The sequence below is a fragment of the Staurois parvus genome, unplaced genomic scaffold (assembly GCF_062004578.1).
Source record: "Staurois parvus isolate SC_StPar_1 unplaced genomic scaffold, SC_StPar_1.0 ptg001167l, whole genome shotgun sequence".
In the NCBI taxonomy this organism is placed as follows: Eukaryota; Metazoa; Chordata; class Amphibia; order Anura; family Ranidae; genus Staurois; species Staurois parvus.
Window position 1 is genome coordinate 469,513 of NW_028318963.1, and position 21,131 is coordinate 490,643.

The following is a 21,131-nucleotide window of genomic DNA, read 5'->3' on the forward strand; positions in this document are numbered from 1 at the left end:
GAGGCACCGAATCCATCTAAAAAAAAAATTATATTGTAAAGTGCTGAGCAAACTGTTGGCGCTATATACATACTAATAATAATTTAATAAAAAAAAAAAATCTGCAGAAATCGCCCTAATTGACACTTCATAAATAATTAACTAAAAAAAAAAAAAAAACAACAATGGAGGCACCAAATCCATCTAAAAAAAAATTTATATTGTAAAGCGCTGTGCAAACTGTTGGCACTATATACATCCTGTATAATAATAATTAAAAAAAAAAAAAAAGCAAAAAAAATTAGCCTAAATCACCATAATTGACACTTCATAAATAATTAACTTTAAAAAAAAAAAAAAAACAACAAAGGAGGCACCGAATCCATCTAAAAAAAATGTATATTGTAAAGCGCTGAGCAAACTGTTGGTGCTATATAAATCCTGTATAATAATAATAAAAAAAGGCAAAAAAAATCAGCATAAATCGCTATAATTGACACTTCATAAATAATTAACTTAAAAAAAAAAAAAAACAACAACAAAGGAGGCACCACATCCATCTAAAAAAAATTATATTGTAAAGTGCTGAGCAAACTGTTGGTGCTATATACATCCTGTATAATAATAATAATTAAAAAAAAAAGGCAAAAAATCGCCATAAGTGACATTCCATAAATTATTAACTTTAAAAAAATAAAACCAAGAAAGGAGGCACCGAATCCATCTAAAAAAAATTTATATTGTAAAGCGCTGAGCAAACTGTTGGTGCTATATAAATCCTGTATAATAATAATAATAAAAAAAGGCAAAAAAAAAAATCAGCATAAATTGCCATAATTGACACTTCAGAAATAATTAACTTAAAAAAAAAAAAAAAAACACAACAATGGAGGCACCAAATCCATCTAAAATAAAATGTATAATAATAATAATAATAATAAAAAAAAAAAAAAAAGGCAAAACAAAAATCAGCCTAAATCGCCATAATTGACACTTCATAAATAATTAACTTCAAGCGAGTCCCACCCCAGAGACTGGCAGCTGTTTAGACTAGCGAGCGCTCAGGTTTCTGTGATGATGTTCAGCCACCGTTACCGTTTTCTTGCTCCATATTAGAAAAACACGACACCAATCAGTGTAAACACCAGCACTGTGCGCCACAGAATGGACCAATTGTGGCCAAAACCCAACAATTATCCCCTTCAAGATTCAAGATTCAATGAAGCGTTTACTAAAGAAACGTTTTGTAATGTAGATGTGAGCCCTAAATTGTATCTACGTCGACCCAAGGACAAAAATGTAATAAATGAAAGTGTGTGGTGGCTGCATTCGTTTTCTTTTTAAGCTAATAATATTTTCAGCAAATACAGAAAATTCCTTCAATGTCCTTAACACTTCCTGCGAGCTGAAGAGACAGCATAAAAAATGTTACCTTCCTTCTGTAAACAGGGGTATCTAGATTATGGGCACTATTGATAGTTTTTATTCATTTAAATACTTTTTTTTTTTTTTAGCGCATTTGTTTTTAAGCCCATATAAATTCTATTACTATTGTATTATAATATTATTGCAATTATTATTTCATAGTATATTTAATTCTCTCCTTTTCCGTCTTTGTGTTTAGTACCATTTTAAAGTAATTTGAATTCGCATTGTTTTATGCAATTTACAAAAACCGATATCATGAATATACATTTCAGTTCATTTTAGCTTTATTGTTATCCTTTTTTGGCAATATTTTTATTATTATTATATATTTTTACCAACCTTTTACCGTTTTTATGGTTGTTTTTTTAAAATTTATTTTATTAGCAACCTATTATTTTTTGACATTTTATTATTATTATTATTATTATTATTAATATTAATATTATTAATATGTTTATTTTTTAAGCAACCTTTTATTATCATTACTATTACTTTTTTGCAACTTTTTTTTTGCACCCTTTTATTATATATTTATAACCTATTATTATTAATATTAATATTGTTATTTTGTTTTTGTTCTTTTGAATGATTACTTTTATAGCGTCTTCTACTTTATGGCAAATTGGAATACATCTGCATCTGGGTGATTAACCTGTGATTCAGATCCTTTTGTGTGTCCATTATTTATGTTTTAGCCACCTTTTATTATTACTTTTTTTTAGCAACATTTTATTTATTTTTTTGCACCCTTTTATTATATTTTTAAAAACTTTTATTATTATTATTATTTTTTTTTTTAGAAACCTGTTCTTTTGAATGATTACTTTTAATTCTTGAGGTCCTCTTTCAGAGTTACTGATAATAATGAATTTATATACTGACTTTTTTGTGTATTTTATATATGTCTATACACTAAATTCTGTTATAGCATCTTCTACTTTATGGCAAATTGGAATACATCTGCATCTGCGTGATTAACTTGTGATTCAGATCCTTTTGTGTGTCCATTATTTATGTTTTAGCCACCTTTTATTATTACTTTTTTTTAGCAACATTTTATTTATTTTTTTGCACCCTTTTATTATTTTTATAACCTTTTATTATTATTAATAATAATATTATAATTTTTTTTGTAGAAACCGGTTCTTTTGAATGATTACTTTTGATTCTTGAGTTCCACTTTCAGAGTCACTGATAGTAATGAATTTATATACTGACTTTTCTGTGTATTCTGTATATGTCTATACACTAAATTCTATTATAGAGTCTTTTACTTTTTGGCAAATTGGAATAGATCTGCATCTGAATGATTAACCTGTGATGTGGTAATTCAGATCCTTTTGTGTGTCCATTATTTATGTTTTAGCAGCCTTTTATTATTACTTTTTTTAGCAACTTTTTTTTTTTTTGCACCCTTTTATTATTTTTTTGCACTATTTTATTATATTTTTATAACCTTTTATTATTATTATTATTATTATTTTTTTTTTTTTAGAAACCTGTTTTTGCACCCTTTTATTATATTTTTATAACCTTTTATTATTATTAACAATAATAATATTATTATAAAATTTTTTTAAGAAACCTGTTCTTTTGAATGATTACTTTTGATTCTTGAGTTCCACTTTCAGAGTCACTGATATTAATGACTTTATATGCTGACTTTTTTGTGTATTTTATATATGTCTATACACTAAATTCTGTTACAGAGTCTTCTACTTTTTGGCAAATTGGAATAGATCTGCATCTGGATGATTAACCTGTGTTGTGGTAATTCAGATCCTTTTGTGTGTCCATCATGGCTCCCTTCATAGATACATAGAGTAAGCATTATCACACTAGTTTAGGAAATTATTCAAAGTTATTTAAAGGACTAAGTGGTAAAAAGAAAGAAAAAAAATATGCCTACAGAAAGAAAACTAAAGAAGCCACCACTTCCACTTGTGGGCTTCACCGGAGCTTTTTTGGCAGGGTGACAATGCAGGAGCACTCTCCGTTGTGCTGGCTTACCGATTTTGGCATAGTTTTGTTCCAGAAGATCTTCCAATCCAATCTCCATCCAGAAACTGTCATCCCACCCGCTATCCGGGGTGTAAGTCCATTTACAGACCAGAGTGCACAAAGACCTGCCGGGAGAAAAGATAAATTTTACATCCATGTTCACATGCAGTACTACATACATCACAATGCATAATACTTTGGTGGAGGAGTGAAATGGCTGATTTCTGGTCCCTTGTGTGGGTAGGTATCCTGACTGGGTGTAAAGCCAGCATTCTAATGCACTGCGGCCATAGCTAGGCCTTAGATTTTATTTAGAGAAGAGTACGTTTTTTACAGTCCAGAAAGAGTTTATAGGTCATAATATTTATTTTAAAAACCCAACATGTTTTGGGAGTGTGAGGGTCCTCTTCAGCAGGGTTACAGAAACGTAACACATTTTGGGTGTTTGAGAGGCCTCTTCATCAGGGTTACAAAAACCCAACATATCTCAAGTGTTTCAGAGGCCTCTTCATCAGGGTTACAAAAACCCAACACATTTCAGGTGTTTGAATGGCCTCCTCATCAAGGTTACAAAAACCCAACACATCTCAAGTGTTTCAGAGGCCTCTTCATCAAGGTTACAAAAACCCAACACATCTCAAGTGTTTCAGAGGCCTCTTCATCAAGGTTACAAAAACCCAACACATCTCAAGTGTTTCAGAGGCCTCTTCATCAGGGTTACAAAAACCCAACACATCTCAAGTGTTTCAGAGGCCTCTTCATCAAGGTTACAAAAACCCAACACATCTCAAGTGTTTCAGAGGCCTCTTCATCAAGGTTACAAAAACCCAACACATCTCAAGTGTTTCATAGGCCTCTTCATCAAGGTTACAAAAACCCAACACATCTCAAGTGTTTCAGAGGCCTCTTCATCAGGGTTACAAAAACCCAACACATCTCAAGTGTTTCAGAGGCCTCTTCATCAGGGTTACAAAAACCCAACACATCTCAAGTGTTTCAGAGGCCTCTTCATCAAGGTTACAAAAACCCAACACATCTCAAGTGTTTCATAGGCCTCTTCATCAAGGTTACAAAAACCCAACACATCTCAAGTGTTTCAGAGGCCTCTTCATCAGGGTTACAAAAACCCAACACATCTCAAGTGTTTCAGAGGCCTCTTCATCAGGGTTACAAAAACCCAACACATCTCAAGTATTTCAGAGGCCTCTTCATCAAGGTTACAAAAACCCAACACATCTCAAGTGTTTCAGAGGCCTCTTCATCAGGGTTACAAAAACCCAACACATCTCAAGTGTTTCAGAGGCCTCTTCATCAAGGTTACAAAAACCCAACACATCTCAAGTGTTTCATAGGTCTCTTCATCAAGGTTACAAAAACCCAACACATCTCAAGTGTTTCAGAGGCCTCTTCATCAGGGTTACAAAAACCCAACACATCTCAAGTGTTTCAGAGGCCTCTTCATCAAGGTTACAAAAACCCAACACATTTCAGGTGTTTGAATGGCCTCCTCATCAGGGTTACAAAAATCCAACACATCTCAAGTGTTTGATAGACTTCTTCATCAGGATTGTAAAACCCAACACATTTCAAAATATCACCTAAAATGTCCTCTCCACTCTTCCCAAGACCTCCTGCTCTCTAGCTTTCTTGTCTCCTCGGACACGGCCGATGACAGATCTGAGTACCGGCCCCCGTTGCCGGTACTATGTGACCTGCTGTGACCAATCACAGCAGGTCACATGACAGTTGTATACAATGGATGGCTTCATTCATGCTATCCATTGTATACTAGTGTCTAGCTGTGAATGGTCACAGCAGGTCACATGCACATGTCATGTGATTAGCTGTGGCCAAATCACAGCTAAGCACAAAAAAAAAAACAAAAAACCCTGAATGAATCGATGTCATTCAGGTAAATGCTTGCTTATAGCAAAGTAATTCTTTGCTATAAGCAGATTGTGTAAAAAAAAAAAAAAATACTGATCACTTCCCCAAAGTAGTACAATGTTACTATGGTAACATTGTACTACTTTGGTCATAGTAAAATATGAAAACAAAATCTTAAAAAAAAAAAGAAAAATGTAATAAAAAAAAAATATAAATAAATAAAATAAATAAATAAATATATATATATATTTTTTTCATACTGTCACCAGTCAGTGTCCCTGTTAACCGCCATGCCAGTTATATGATGACGCTGTACTGCACTGGTGACAGTATGTAAAAAAAAAATAGTGAAAATAATTTTTTTAATTTTTTCATTTTCCGAAAAATGACAAAAAAAATACAACTTCAAAAAACTCATCATTCCTCTTATGAAGTACGTTGGACTGTCTGCTTTGCAAAAAGGGGTCATTTGGGGGATATCTGTACCGTTCTGACATTTGGGGGATATCTGTACTGTCCTGACATTTGGGGGATATCTGTACTGTCCTGACATTTGGGGGATATCTGTACTGTTCTGACATTCTTGGACCTCAAGAAATTAGATTGGCTGTCAGTACTTCAGGATTGATCAATATTCAGATCTATTCCATAGTTTGTGAACTCTATAACTTTCCTACAAACTAAATAATACATCCTAATTTGGGTTATTTTCACCAAAGACATGTAGCAGAATACATCTCGGCCTAAATTTATGAAGAACAATTATTTATTTGTAAACTTTTATAACAGAAACAAAGAAAAACGTGTTTTTTTTTCAAAGTTTTTGGTCTTTTTTTGTTAATTTAGCAAAAAATAAAAACCCCGGCGGTGATTAAATACCACCAAAAGAAAGCTCTAGTTGTGTGAAGAAAATTATAAAATTTTAGTTTGGGTACAATGTTGTGTGACCGCGCAATTGTCATTCAAAGTGTGAGAGCGCTGAAACCTGAAAAATGGCCTGGGCAGGAAGGTGTAAAATTGCCCAGTATTGAAGGTTAAGAGACCTCTTAATCAGAGTTACAAAAAGCCAACAAGTTTTGGGTGTTTAAGAGGCCTCTTCAACAGGGTTACAAAAACCCAATAGATTTTGGGGGTTTGAGATGCTTCTTCATCGGGGTTACAGAAACGCAACATGTTTCGGGTGGTAGAGAGACCTCTTCATTAGGGTTATAAAAATCCCAACATGTTTCAGGTGTTAAAGAGGTTTGTTGCTGACCAGTGCTGCCACCTGATCATTGGGTTAAATGCCACTGTTGGGTAAAAACGTCACTGTCACTGGTCGGTGCTCCCACCTGATCATTGGGGAGAATGCCACTTGCACTGACCAGTGCTGCCGCCTGATCGTTGTTTAGAGTGCCACTGTTGCTGATTGGTGCTGCCTGATTGTTGGAGAGAACGCCACTGTCACTGACCAGTGCTGCAGGGCCGGGACAAGGGGTGGGCAGGAGAAGGAGCTGCCCTGGGCAGTGTGGGATCATGTAGAGATATATACAGTTTTGTTCAAAATAATAGCAGTGTGTTGAAAAAAGTGAATAATGGTGTTGGAAACATTCTGCTTTGGGGGTGTTTTTCTGCTAAGGGGACAGGACAACTTTTTAAGTCCGCAAACGTGCAACTATAACGAAAAAACCCGTAAGTGTTCACAAAAAAGTGCAAGTGCAAAACACCACACAAAAAGTGCACTTAGGGGTGTGCTTTGTCCTACCCCCGAAGGGGTTGGACCACTACCCTGATCCCCCGGGGCACGAAGCTCCTGACAGGGACAGGAAACAGGACAACTTTTTTTTTTTTTTTTTTTTTTTTTTTAAGTCCGCAAACGTGCAACTATAACGAAAAAACTCTCCCGAAGAAGAGTCCCCTAGGGATCAGGGGAGGAAGGAACCGTAGGGCCACACATCCTCCCCCTAGACTTCAGGGTAGGCCCGAGGACCCACACCCTCCATCCGTGAAAAACACACACATAAGAGCAAAAAAGTGACAAACGTGGGAGTGCATAATAAATAAAGATAAAGAAAAAATAAAAAAGTGGTTCCGTGCCGAATTGTGCACAGACCAGGCCCTGAGGCCTGAAACAGGACAACTGCACCGCATCAAAGGGACGATGGACGGGGCAATGTACCGTCAAATCTTGGGTGAGAACGTTCTTCCCTCAGTCAGGGCATTGAAAATGGGTCGTGGATGGGTGTTCCAGCATGACAATGACCCAAAACACACGGCCAAGGCAACAAAGGAGTGGCTCAAGAAGAAGCACATTAAGGTTCTGGAGTGGCCTAGCCAATCTCCAGACCTTCATCCGATTGAAAATCTGTGGAGGGAGCTGAAAGTTTGAGTTGCCAAACGTCAGCCACCAAACCTTAATGACTTGGAGAGGATCTGCCAAGAGGAGTGGGCCAAAATCCCTCCTGAGATGTGTGCGAACCTGGGGGCCAACTACAGGAAACGTCTGACTTCTGTGATTGCCAACAAGGGATTTGCCACCAAGTACTAAGTCATGTTTTGTGAAGGGGATCAAATCCTTATTTCCCTCATTAACATGCAGGTCAGTCATCATTTGTTAGACGCATTTCTGCTGAATTTGTTGTTGCTATTCTGTCTCTCAGTGTTACAATACACAGAACATTCGATTTGTAGACTGATCATTTCTTTGTGAAGGGCGAACATTCCAAGTCAGCAGGGGAGCAAATACGCATTTCCTTCACTGTATTTTTCTGCTTTTCTTGTTATTAACAAAATTCCATACAAAATTATTTAGCCCACAAAAGGATACTTGGCTCTGTAACCTCTGTTACTGGGAGGTGGGTAGAGGGTGGAACCAAGTGAAGGAGCTCGGAGGTGGGTGGGGGGAGGAGACAAGAAGTGACTCAAAAAGGGGGAGTTCCTGCGCCTATTTTTTGAGAAAAAAAAGCCTTGTGTACAGCACTGCGTTAATGGACGGCACTATATAAATACCAGTAATGATCATTTATATATCAAATTAAAAAAACAATAAATCTCCCGTACAGCCCTGCATTCTCCTTGTATACAGTACATGTTCCATTTGCCGGCAGTGATCACCAGACTGTACATAACGGGAGCGGCAGACGGGCAGACGAAGCGGCACGTTCACATCATACATTTTTCATGACTGCAGACTGACATAGTAAGAAGTGGAGGAATAAAAGCTGCAGATAAAAGGTACTAATGGTGTGTCTTTTTTTATTTTTAGGATTCAGGCGGAGGCAGCTGCACCCTCCCAACCCACCCGCCACCCCCGCCGCGGCCGCACAAACATTTCTCCGTGTGATTAAATTCTAGTAATAAAAGCCATGCATTATTTATCACACAGACTATTTACTGTGTACACGAGGAGGGCTTAGCCATAGACATCAGACCGCAGTCAAAGATTTTTCCGGTAGCAATAAGGATTGTATTGAATGTTGAGCCCGGGTTCAGACTGACACGTTTTCTGTGTGAATTCCGCACCGCATCAGAATCGCACCCCGTTCATGCGAACCGCTGCGGGTGTGTATGTTAACAACACCCTGAAAGCGGTCCGCAAAACGCAGTGCAATGTGCAGAAACGGTTCGCATAGGTATGAATACCCCTGCGATCCGATTATAGTGCGGACCCAAATAAAGGGTCCTGCAAGTTTTACCAGGACATTCTCCCGTCTTTTAATGTTCTGAAAAAGAAGAAACAGGCAGGTGTTCTGTAGTCTGAACACACTTCCTGCCCTAGGGTGACAACGCTGCTCCTCTGCTGATACAGTACAGTGAGCGTTGTCACCCTAGGACAAGAAGTGTGTTCCCGGCAGGATCACCAGGGGAGAATAAAGAGAAAACCTCTCTTGCCTTAACTATTGCAACTCCCTCCTCACTGGCCGACCTCATCACAGGCTATCCCCTCTTCAGTCTATCATGAATGCTGCTGCCAGACTCATCCACCTTACTAACCGTTCTGTATCTGCCACCCCTCTCTGCCAATCCCTCCACTGGCCTCCACTCAGTGTCCTCCACCCCTCTCTGCCAATCCCTCCACTGTCCTCCACTCAGTATCCTCCACCCCTCTCTGCCAATCCCTCCACTGTCCTCCACTCAGTGTCCTCCACCCCTCTCTGCCAATCCCTCCACTGACCTCCACTCCGTGTCCTCCACCCCTCTCTGCCAATCCCTCCACTGATCTCCACTCAGTGTCCTCCATCCCTCTCTGCCAATCCCTCCACTGATCTCCACTCAGTGTCCTCCACCCCTCTCTGCCAATCCCTCTACTGGCCTCCACTCAGTGTCCTCCACCCCTCTCTGCCAATCCCTCCACTGATCTCCACTCAGTGTCCTCCACCCCTCTCTGCCAATCCCTCCACTGGCCTCCACTCAGTATCCTCCACCCCTCTCTGCCAATCCCTCCACTGTCCTCCACTCAGTGTCCTCCACCCATCTTTGCCAATCCCTCCACTGACCTCCACTCAGTGTCCTCCACCCCTCTCTGCCAATCCCTCCACTGACCTCCACTCAGTGTCCTCCACCCCTCTCTGCTAATCCCTCCACTGGCTTCCCATTGCCCAACGGATAAAATTTAAAACATTAACAATAACATATAAAGCCATTTATAACTCTGCCCCAAATTACATCACCGATCTTGTCTCCAAATATCACCCAAACAGTGTTCTCCGCTCCTCGCACGACCTCCTGCTCTCCAGCTTCCTCATCTCCTCCTCCCATGCTCGTCTCCAGGACTTCTCCAGAGCTTCCCCCATGCTCTGGAACTCTCTACCCCAATCTATCAGATTATCGCCTACTCTGCTCACTTTTAGGCGATCTCTGAAAACCGATCTCTTCAGGGAAGCCTATCCTGCCGTCAGCTAATAATGGAATCTTCTACTCCTCCTACCAGTCCAAGCTCCATGGATCAGGGCACTCCTAACCGTCTTGTATTGAACTGTATTGTTGCTGTATTGTCTCCCGTTATATTGTAAAGCACTGAGCAAACTGTTGGCACCATAAATCCTGTATAATAATAATGATGATGATGAATGCTGCCTTCTCCTGGCAGCCAATAGGACAGCGGTGCTCAGCCTGGGGTCCTCGGAGCCCTCTGATGTGGCCCTTGACTTTAAAGCAGGGAAGCGTACTTCTATTATATTCTGCGTGTTTGGTGTGCTGTGCTTAATAATAGTAATAATAATAATGCCCGAAATGAGAAAACTAACGCAGCCATCCAAGGATTGGTAAGTGTTGCACGACTAAATGCATGCTGATATAAAGCAATTATCAGATCGAACATTTCTTTGCAGATTTGTGTAGATGCGTGTGTGTCTCAGGGACATTAAATCGTAAGCTCTTCTGCGTGCTGGGACTGCCGTGAATGGTCTCAATGTCTCCTTTGGTGGAAAAAGTATCATATAATAAAACACTATACGTCGGATTAATTTCTGTCAGCAGAAAAACAACTTTTCCCCTTAATTCGCTGTACTCAACGGAACGCTGCCGGCTTTGCAGAGACCGCAGGTTATCCGCTGTGGTTTCGCAGCGACCTTAAAATGTACTCGCATCACCAAATACGGCCCTGTCGGACCAGCCGCCGGTAAATGGTTGGTACAGCGATAGGCACAGAGTTAAGTAGGGACATGAGACGGGGATTAATAGGGAGGAATTCATCGCCACTTAGAGGAAACTTGGGTTTTGCCGGAGAGAGAAGAATTCCAGCCACAGAACGGTTTTAATTATAGAGAGAAGTCGTGCCAGAGAGAGAGAAATCTCCTGGACTCAGAAGGATGTGGGTGACGATCGCTAAGTGGATTAACTTAGATCGTTCTACGAGTCTGCCTGCCTCTTTAATAACGTGGAATTTGAGACGGATTTCTAGAAAGAAAAGTCGTACGGCAAAGAAAATTTCAAAGTCCAACCAGTTTTTTAACGGTTGCAATAAAGTGCAGAAGTGACCGTTTGGTGGATTGAAAGGATTCAAAGATCTATACACCGATCAGCTATAACATTATGGCCACCCACCATAGCCCATTGTGGCATGGATGCCACTAGACCTCTGAAGGTGTGCTGTGGTATCTGGCACCAAGCCATCCTGTAAATTGCAAGGTGGTGCCCCCATGAATCGGACTCGTTTTTCCAGCACCTTCCAAATATGTGTGATTGGATTGAGATCGGAAGAATTTGGAGGCCAAGCCGACACCTCAAAATCATTGTTGTGTTCCTCACACTAGACTCCATTAGACCTCTGAAGGTATGCTATGATATCTGGCACCAAGCCGTCAGTAGCAGATCCTTTAAGTCCTGTAAATTGCAAGGTGGTGCCACCATGAATCGGACTTGTTTTTTCAGCATCTCCCAAAGATACCTGATTGGATTGAGATCGGGAGATTTTGGAGGCCAAGTCAACATCTCAAATTCATTGTTGTGCTCTTCAAACCATTCTTGGATTCATCAGACCAGGCCACTTTCTTCCATTGCTCTGTGGTCCAGTTCTAATGCTCGCGGGACCATTGTAGGCAGCTTTTGGCTGTGGATAGACACACTAGATTCCATTAGACCTCTGAAGGTATGCTGTGATATCTGGAACCAAGCCGTCAGTAGCAGATCCTTTAAGTCCTGTAAATTGCAAGGTGGTGCCCCCATGAATCGGTCTTGTTTTTTCAGCATCTCCCAAAGATACCTGATTGGATTGAGATCGGGAGATTTTGGAGGCCAAGTCAACATCTCAAATTCATTGTTGTGCTCTTCAAACCATTCTTGGATTCATCAGACCAGGCCACTTTCTTCCATTGCTCTGTGGTCCAGTTCTAATGCTCGCGGGACCATTGTAGGCAGCTTTTGGCTGTGGATAGACACACTAGATTCCATTAGAAATCTGAAGGTATGCTGTGATATCTGGCATCAAGCCTACAGTAGCAGATCCCCATGAATCAGAATTGTTTTTCTACCATCTCCTACAAATGCTTGATTGGATTGAGATAGGGAGAATTTGGAGCCAAGTCAACATCTCAAACTCATTGTTCTGTTCCTCAAACCATTCTTGAATTCATCAGACCAGGCCACCTTCTTCCATTGCTCTATGGTCCAGTTTTGATGCTCACAGGCCCATTGTAAGTGCTTTTGGCTGTGGATGGGCACACTAGGCTTCACTAGACCTCTGAAGGTATGCTGTGATATCTGGCACCAAGCCGTCAGTATCAGATACTTTAAGTCCTGTAAATTGCAAGGTGGGGCCTCCATAAATCAGACTTGTTTTTCTAGCATCTCCCACAAATGCTTGATTGAATTGAGATAGGGAAAATTTGGAGCCAAGTCAACATCTCAAAATCTTGGATTCATCAGACCAGGCCACTTTCTTCCATTGCTCTGTGGTCCACGTTCTGATGCTCACGGGCCCATTGTAGGTGCTTTTGGGTGTGGATGGACATGCTAGACTCCATTAAACCTCGGAAGGTTTGCTGTGGTATCTGGCATCAAGCCATCAGTAGCAGATCTTTTAAGTCCAGGAAGTTGTGAGGTGGTGCCTCCATGGATAAGACTTGTTTTTCTAGCACCTCCCACAGATGCTCAGAATGGGCACCCTGATCAGTCTGCACAGCCCCATACACAGCAAACTGTGATGCTCTGTGTGTTATGATACCACAGATGCTCAATTGTGTGGGAGCTGGAAAATCTCAAACTCATTCTTGTGTTCCTCAAACAATTCTTGAATTCATTAGACCAGGCCACCTTTTTCCATTGCTCCGTTGGCCAGTTCTAATGCTCACGTGCCCATTGTAGGCGATTTTGGCTTTGGACACGTGTCAGAATGGGCACCCGGATCAGTCTACACAGCAAACTGGGATGTTCTGTGTGTTATGAAACCTTTTTATCAGAACCAGCATTGTAGGCGCTTTTGCCTTTGGACACGGTTCAGAATGAGCACCCTGATTGGTCTACACAGCAAACTGTGATGCTCTGTGTGATACCTTTTTATCAGAATCAGCATTAACTTTTTCAGCAATTACAGCTATAGTAGCTCTACTATTGGATTGGACTACACAGGCCAGCCTTCGCTCAATAAGCCTGGGCCACCCATGACCCTGTCACTGGTTTTACTTCCTTGGACCAGTCCTGACCTCTGCAGACAAGGAATGTCCCACAAGAGCTGCAGTTTTGGAGTTACTCCGACCCTGTTCTCTAGCTGTTATATTTTGGCCCTTGTCAAAGTCACTCAAATCCTTACACTTGCCCGTTTTTTCTACTTTCAGCACATCAACTTAACCACTTGCAGTCCGCCTGCTGTTTATAAACGGCAGGAAGGTGGCACTCCAGGGGCGGGTTGCCATTCATAAACGGCACCCGCCATTTCTAGCTGTGCGTGCTCCCTGGGAGCACGCAGCACCGCGATCCAGTGCCTGCTGTGTCCTCCGGACACAGTGAAACACCGATCGTCGGACGGGACCTCTGTACGAGATCCCGATCATGTGATTACTGACTGGCCAATCAGTGATCACATGCAAAGTAGTAAGCAAGATGTCACTTGTGACATCATTGCTTACTACGTGTGAAATCTGTGAATGATCACAGAGATCACATGGTACAGGGCTATTCACAACAGCCTTGTACCATGTGACAAGCTGTGACCAATCACAGCTCACTCAGTATTTCTCAATGGCTGCAAGAATGCAGACACAGAGAAAGAGAAATGATTGTTTTTACATCCTATATGGGTGCAAAAGCAATCAGTGTAAAAAAAACAAAACAATCTTCATCACTCCCCACAAGTAGTACAGTGTCACCATGGTGACGCTGTACTGCTAGGGTGACAGTATGTAAAAAAAAACAAAAAAAAACAAATAATAATATAAAAAATAAAATACAAATTTAAAAAATTTTTTAAAAATCTAAATTTTTGGTTATAAACTAATTTGGCTTATTTATTTTTTTTTTACTAAAAATATAATGGAATACATTTTGGCCAAGATTTATGATGAAATACTATTTATTTGCAAAATTTTATAAGAAAAACACTTTTTTTCCAAATTTTTGGACGTTTTCATTTACATAGCAAAAAAAAATAAAAATCCCAGTGGTGAATAAATACTACCAAAATAAAGCTTTATCGGTCTCAAAAAAATGGTAAAAAATTCATATGGGTACAGTGTTGCATGACCGCGCAATTGTCATTCAAAATGTGATAGCGCTGAAAGCTGAAAATTGCCCTGGACAGGAAGGGGGTGAAAGTGTCCGGACTGGAAGGGGGTGGAAGTGTCCGGACTGGAAGGGGGGGGAAAGTGTCCGGACAGGAAGGGGGGGAAAGTGTCCGGACAGAAAGGGGGGGAAAGTGTCCGGACAGGAAGGGGGGGGAAAGTGTCCAGACAGGAAGGGGGGGGGGGGAAGTGTCCAGACAGGAAGGGGGGGGGAAAGTGTCCAGACAGGAAGGGGGGGGAAAGTGTCCGGACAGGAAGGGGGGGGAAAGTGTCCGGACAGGAAGGGGGGGAAAGTGTCCAGACAGGAAGGGGGGGGAAAGTGTCCGGACAGGAAGGGGGGGGAAAGTGTCCGGACAGGAAGGGGGGGAAAGTGTCCGGACAGGAAGGGGGGGAAAGTGTCCGGACAGGAAGGGGGGAAAGTGTCCGGACAGGAAGGGGGGAAAGTGTCCGGACAGGAAGGGGGGGAAAGTGTCCGGACAGGAAGGGGTGGAAGTGTCCGGACAGGAAGGGGGGGAAAGTGTCCGGACAGGAAGGGGGGGAAAGTGTCCGGACTGGAAGGGGGGAAAGTGTCCGGACTGGAAGGGGGGAAAGTGTCCGGACAGGAAGGGGGGGAAAGTGTCCGGACAGGAAGGGGGGGGAAAGTGTCCGGACAGGAAGGGGGGGGAAAGTGTCCGGACAGGAAGGGGGGGGAAAGTGTCCGGACTGGAAGAGGGTGGAAGTGTCCGGACAGGAAGGGGGTGAAAGTGTCCGGACTGGAAGGGGGTGAAAGTGTCCGGACTGGAAGGGGGGGAAAGTGACTGGAAGGGGGGGAAAGTGTCCGGACAGGAAGGGTGTGAAAGTGTCCGGACAGGAAGGGGGGAAAGTGTCCAGATTGGAAGGGGGGGAAAGTGTCCAGACAGGAAGGGGGGGAAAGTGTCCGGACTGGAAGGGTGTGAAAGTGTCCGGACAGGAAGGGGGGAAAGTGTCCAGATTGGAAGGGGGGGAAAGTGTCCGGACAGGAAGGGGGGGAAAGTGTCCGGACTTGAAGTGGTTAAGGGACAACAGGTTCATTTTCTGACTAATATATCCCGCCCACTTTCAGATGCCATTGTAACAAGATAATCAATGTTATTCGCCTTACCCGTCAGTTGTTATAATGTAGTTGCTGACCGATGAATTTACAAACAGAAGCCAGGGATTTGTCATTTAACGGTGGTAGCACTGACCAGTCATGACCATAGTTGGTCAATGACATTACCCAGGACCCCTGGCTGATTCATTTACACACACCAACTTGCTGGGAGTCTGTCATTTGTGGTGGTTGGTTTGTGCTCACCCTTATGGACAATTAAGAAGATTTTGAAATTTTACAGAAAAATTAGACTCTGATTTCCCCATGGGGGGTTTTGTCTCAAATGTCAGGGTATGCAAAAGACACCTTCTGAGACCCGGTCTGTACAGACAATATAGCAACTTGCTGAAAGAGAGGTTGTGCAGCACTGGAAAAGTCCAACAAATTTAAGGTTGCAATGAAGGTCATAAGTGACCGTACGGTGGGTACCAAGTTGCAACACTGGCTAGGACTGTTGTCTTGCAACACGGGTTTAGGATTCAAATATTTATATTTACAAACCAGCCAGGGATCCTGGGTAATGTCATTGACCAAATATGGTCATGGCTCAAAAATGTGAAAGCGAAGTTTCACTCACCTGTCAAAAAATAAAAACTGTAGCTGCTGACTTTTAAAAAACAGCCACTTACCTGTCCCTCGGTCCTGCGGTGTGTCCTCCGCAGCCCATTTCACCGGCCGTCCTGTCACATGTCCCAAAAGACTACAGGGAGGGAGGATCGGAAGTGGGAGCGGGTACCTATGAAATTAAGGTACCCGCCCCCCAAAGGTGCCAATCCTTAATGGGGAGCGGGGGAGCAGTCCTTAAAGCGGAACTTCCCCTTTTGGTGGAGCTTGGCTTTAAGGAGCAGAATGATGTAGTTCTTTAAATTCTGCTACAGGGCGGCACAGGAGCACAAAATCACGTATATATGCATGATTTTGCATTTCCGCACGCCCTACCCGTTCGGTCACAGCTGTCACTTTCTGCCCTGTAATTACTCGCCAGCGCCTGGTGATTTCTGATGATCACCGATTTTTAACAGTCCTCCTCCCAGTCAGTTCAGGCACACTGCTCTGAATGCCTGTGCACAGCATAGCCATCCAGAGCAGTGTGCTTACAGTGAAGCACCAACACACCGCCATCTATGTAAAACTCCCTGCACACAGTTAATCCTTTGATCGTCCCTCATGATAACCCCTTCTTGCCCAGTGTCATTAGTATAGTGCCAGTGCTTTTTGTTAGCACTGATCACTGTATTGGTGTCACTGGGGATGTCAGTGACACCAAGTCAGTTCCCCCCAGTGTCAGAATGTCCGCTGCAGTCCCGCTATAAGTTGCCGATCGCTGTGGATAGTAATTGATGGTTGGCTGTATAGTAACCCTGCTGGGGATGATGGGGGCTGTGAAAGCTAGTACCGGCTGGAACAGAAACCGTGGAACCTACAGTTGGGGCCCAGGAGTAATTCCCATGGGACAACCAGTTCCTCCTGATTCAAATGGATCTACCTTGTCTGGCCAAGGGCTGGGGAGGCAGAGTCCGCGGAGCAGTGGTCACCTCAGGGGTGCTCTTAGTAGCGCATGGGGGTGGGATCCCAAGTGTGAAACGTGCACAAGGTCACTTTTAGGGCTCGGCTTTTTGGGCACTTTTTATGCTACAGGCCTCAGGGCCCGGCCAGCGCACAATTGCACGGACACTTTTAGATTTTTACTTATTTATATATTTTGTCTCCCCCGTTTGAGTCACTTTCACTTATGTGTGTGTTTTTTTATCACAGGATGGAGGGTGTGGGTCCTCGGGCCTACCCTGAAGTCTAGGGGGAGGATGTGTGGCCTTTTGGTTCCTTCCTCCCCTGTTTCTGGGGGGGTCTCTCTTCAGGAGAGCCCCCTGACCTAGTATTTGCTGGTCAGCTTTGGCCAGCCACAAGGAAAGGGGTCTGCTAGGCCTTCTGGCTAGGTGGACCATGTGGAAACCTCAGTCCCTGTCAGGAGCCTCGTGCCCCGGGGGATCAGGGTAGAGGTCCTTCCCCTTCGGGGGGTGGACTAAAGCACACCCCTAAGTGCACTTTTTTGTGTTGGTGTTTTGAACGGTTTTGCACGTTTGTTTTTTGTTCACTTCCGGGTTTTTCGTTTTTTCGCACCTCTGCGGACTTAAAAAAAAAAAAAATGTAATTTACACGTATTGGGATTTCATTTAGCAAAGACATCCATTTTGACCTAAATTTTATTTTTTACATTTTTTTTCTGTACATGTTTAATAGCAAAAAGTAAAAAATCGTGTTTTCTTCTCAAAATTGTCAAGCTTTTTTTTTTATAGCGCAAAAAATAAAAACCGCACAGGCGATCAAATACAATTCGTGGGAAAAAAAGAAAACTCAATTTGTGGGGAAAAAAGGACGCCAATTTCATTTGGGAGCAGCGCTGCATGACTGCTCAATTGTCAAAGTAACGCAAAAAATGGCCGGGTCAGTAAGGGGGGGTAAATCCTTAGGAGGGCAAGAGGTTAAAAATGACATGTTTACAAACAGCAGTCAGGGACTTGTCATTTAGCAGCAGTAGCACTGAGATCATAGTTGTTCAATGATGTTTCTCTGGATCCCTGGCTGGTGTTTTTACAAACAGCAGTCAGGGACTTGTCATTTAGCGGCAGTAGCACTGACCAATCATGATCAAGATCATAGTTGGTCAATGATGTTTCTCTGGATCCCTGGCTGGTGTCTTTACAAACAGCAGTCAGGGACTTGTCATTTAGCGGCAGTAGCACTGACCAATCATGATCAAGATCATAGTTGGTCAATGATGTTTCTCTGGATCCCTGGCTGGTGTCTTTACAAACAGCAGTCAGGGACTTGTCATTTAGCGGCAGTAGCACTGACCAATCATGATCAAGATCATAGTTGGTCAATGATGTTTCCCTGGATCCCTGGCTGGTGTCTTTACAAACAGCAGTCAGGGACTTGTCATTTAGCGGCAGTAGCACTGACCAATCATGATCAAGATCATAGTTGGTCAATGATGTTTCCCTGGATCCCTGGCTGGTGTCTTTACAAACAGCAGCCAGCTGGTGATCTGACATTTGTGGTGGTAAGTGCTAGCACTGGAAAAAACGGTCCCCAGCTGATGTTTGGATGGACAAAATTGTTGAATATGGCCAGTTTGTTTGGCCATTCACCAAACTGCAAACAGACTGGGTTTGGGGAAAATTGCTTTTTCATCCCTAGAGGCAATTTAGTCAATTTTGAAATTTTGTAGAAAAAAAACTAATTATTCCACGGGGGCTGTGTCTCCCCTGGCACTGTATGTCGGGTGACAATATCTGTAGACATGGTTTATTAAAAGTTCAGTTCGCTGGATGTTTGGCAAACCCAGTGGGAAGTTCACACACTCTAAAAGCACCGAACCTACTGATGTCTACTGGAACCAAATCTTGTTACTTTTTGTATGTTCTTTCTCAATGTCTTTTTTTTTTTTTTCAAATGACACATTTACAAACAGCAGTCAGGGATCTGTCATTTAGTGGCAGTAGCACTGACCAATCATGTCTGGACCATAGATGGTTAATGACATTACCCAGGATCCCTGGCTGGTGTCTTTGCAACCAACAACCAGCTAGGGATCTGACATTTGTGGTGGTAGGTGGAAAATGGTCCTCAGCTGATGTTCGGATGGACGAACTGGTAAAATATGGTCAGTTCACCAAACTATGAACTGAATACGTTTGGGGAAATTTTATTTTTCATTTCAATTTTGAAAAAAAAAAAAAAAAAAAAATCAGACTAATTTCTCCATGAGGGTTTTGTCTCCACTGTTATTGTATGTCGGGTGACAATATCTGTAGATATGGTTTATTTAAAGTTCAGGTCGCTGGATGTTTGGCAAACCCAGTGGGAAGTTCACACACTCTAAAAGCACCGAACCTACTGAAGTCTACTGGAACCAAATCTTGTTACTTTTTGTATGTTCTTTCTCAAGGTCTTTTTTTTTTTTCAAATGACACATTTACAAACAGCAGTCCGGGATCTATCATTTAGCGGCAGTAGCACTGACCAATCATGTCTGGACCATAGATGGTTAATGACATTACCCAGGATCCCTGGCTGGTGTCTTTGCAACCAATAACCAGCTGGGGATCTGACATTTGTGGTGGTAAGTGTTAGCACTGGAAAATGGTCTTCAGCTGATGTTCGGATGGACGAACTAGTAAAATATGGTCAGTTCATTCGGCCATTCACCAAACTGCGAACCGAATGCGTTTGGGGAAAATTTCTTTTCAGTTTTGAAATTTTGTAGAAAAAAAAAATCAAACTAATTTCTCCATGAGGGTTTTGTCTCCACTGTCATTGTATGTCGGGTGACAATATCTGTAGCCACGGTTTATTAAAAGTTCAGTTCTCACTGGATATTTGGCAAACCCAGTAGGAAGTTCACAAACTCTAAAAGCAAGTCTACTGGAACCAAATCTTGTTACTATTTTCTTGTTCTTTTTCAAGGTCATTTTTGTTTTTTTAAATAACACATTTACAAACAGCAGTCAGGGATCTGTCATTTAGTGGCAGTAGCACTGACCAATCATGTCATAGTTGGTCAATGACACTACCCAGGATCCCTGGCTGGTGTCTTTGCAAACAGCAGCCAACTGGGGATCTGACATTTGTGGTGGTAAGTGTTAGCACTGGAAAATGGTCCTCAGCTGACGTTCGGATGGACAAACTGGTAAAATATGGTCAGTTCATTCGGCCGTTCACCAAACTATGAACCAAATGCGTTTGAGGAAAATTTCTATTTCATTTCAATTTTCAAATTTTGTTGAAAAAATATCAGACTAATTTCTCCATGAGGGTTTTGTCTCCGCAGTCATTGCATGTCGGGTGACAATATCTGTAGATATGGTTTATTAAAAGTTCAGTTTGCTGGATGTTTGGCAAACCCAGTGGGAAGTTCACAAACTCTAAAAGCACCGAACCTACTGAAGTCTACCGGAACCAAATCTTGTTACTTTTTTAATGTTCTTTCTTAAGGTCATTTTTTTTTTTAAATGACACATTTACAAACAGCAGTCAGGGATCTGTCATTTAGTGGCAGCAGCACTGACCAATCATGTCTTGACCATAGATGGTTAATGACATTACCCAGGATCCCTGGCTGGTGTCTTTGCAAACATCAGCCAACTGGGGATCTGACATTTGTGGTGGTAAGTGTTAGCACTGGAAAATGGTCCTCAGCTGATGTTCGGATGGATGAACTGGTCAAATATGGTCAGTTTGTCCAGCCTTTCACCAAACTGCGAACAGGCTGAGTTTGGGTGAAATTTGTGCTCATGCCTACAGCCAATTAAGTTGATTTTGAAATTCTGTAGAAAAATCAGACACTAATTTTGGCAAGAGTGTTTTGTCTCAAATGTCTCTGTATGCCAAATACACACCTCCTGAGAGCCAGCCTGCATGGACAGTATGGCAACTTGCAGAAAGAAAATGTCAAAATCCAATAAACATCAGACGCAACTGTTTAAAGAGTAGCAAGTTGCAACACTGGTTATGAATGTTGTCTTGCAACA

At 42.1% G+C, this 21,131-nt stretch overlaps 1 protein-coding gene across 6 annotated transcripts in view; it reads right to left on the bottom strand.

Annotated features, from left to right (window-relative positions):
• The window catches only part of FGGY (FGGY carbohydrate kinase domain containing), a 401,559-nt gene that overhangs the window by 255,550 nt on the left and 124,878 nt on the right, over positions 1–21,131 (bottom strand). For all 6 annotated transcript variants that reach the window (XM_089659582.1, XM_089659583.1, XM_089659587.1 and 3 more), the window contains exon 6: positions 3,418–3,533. In XM_089659582.1, the coding sequence (XP_089515708.1) occupies positions 3,418–3,533 (116 nt within the window). The remainder of the gene's footprint in view (positions 1–3,417; positions 3,534–21,131) is intronic.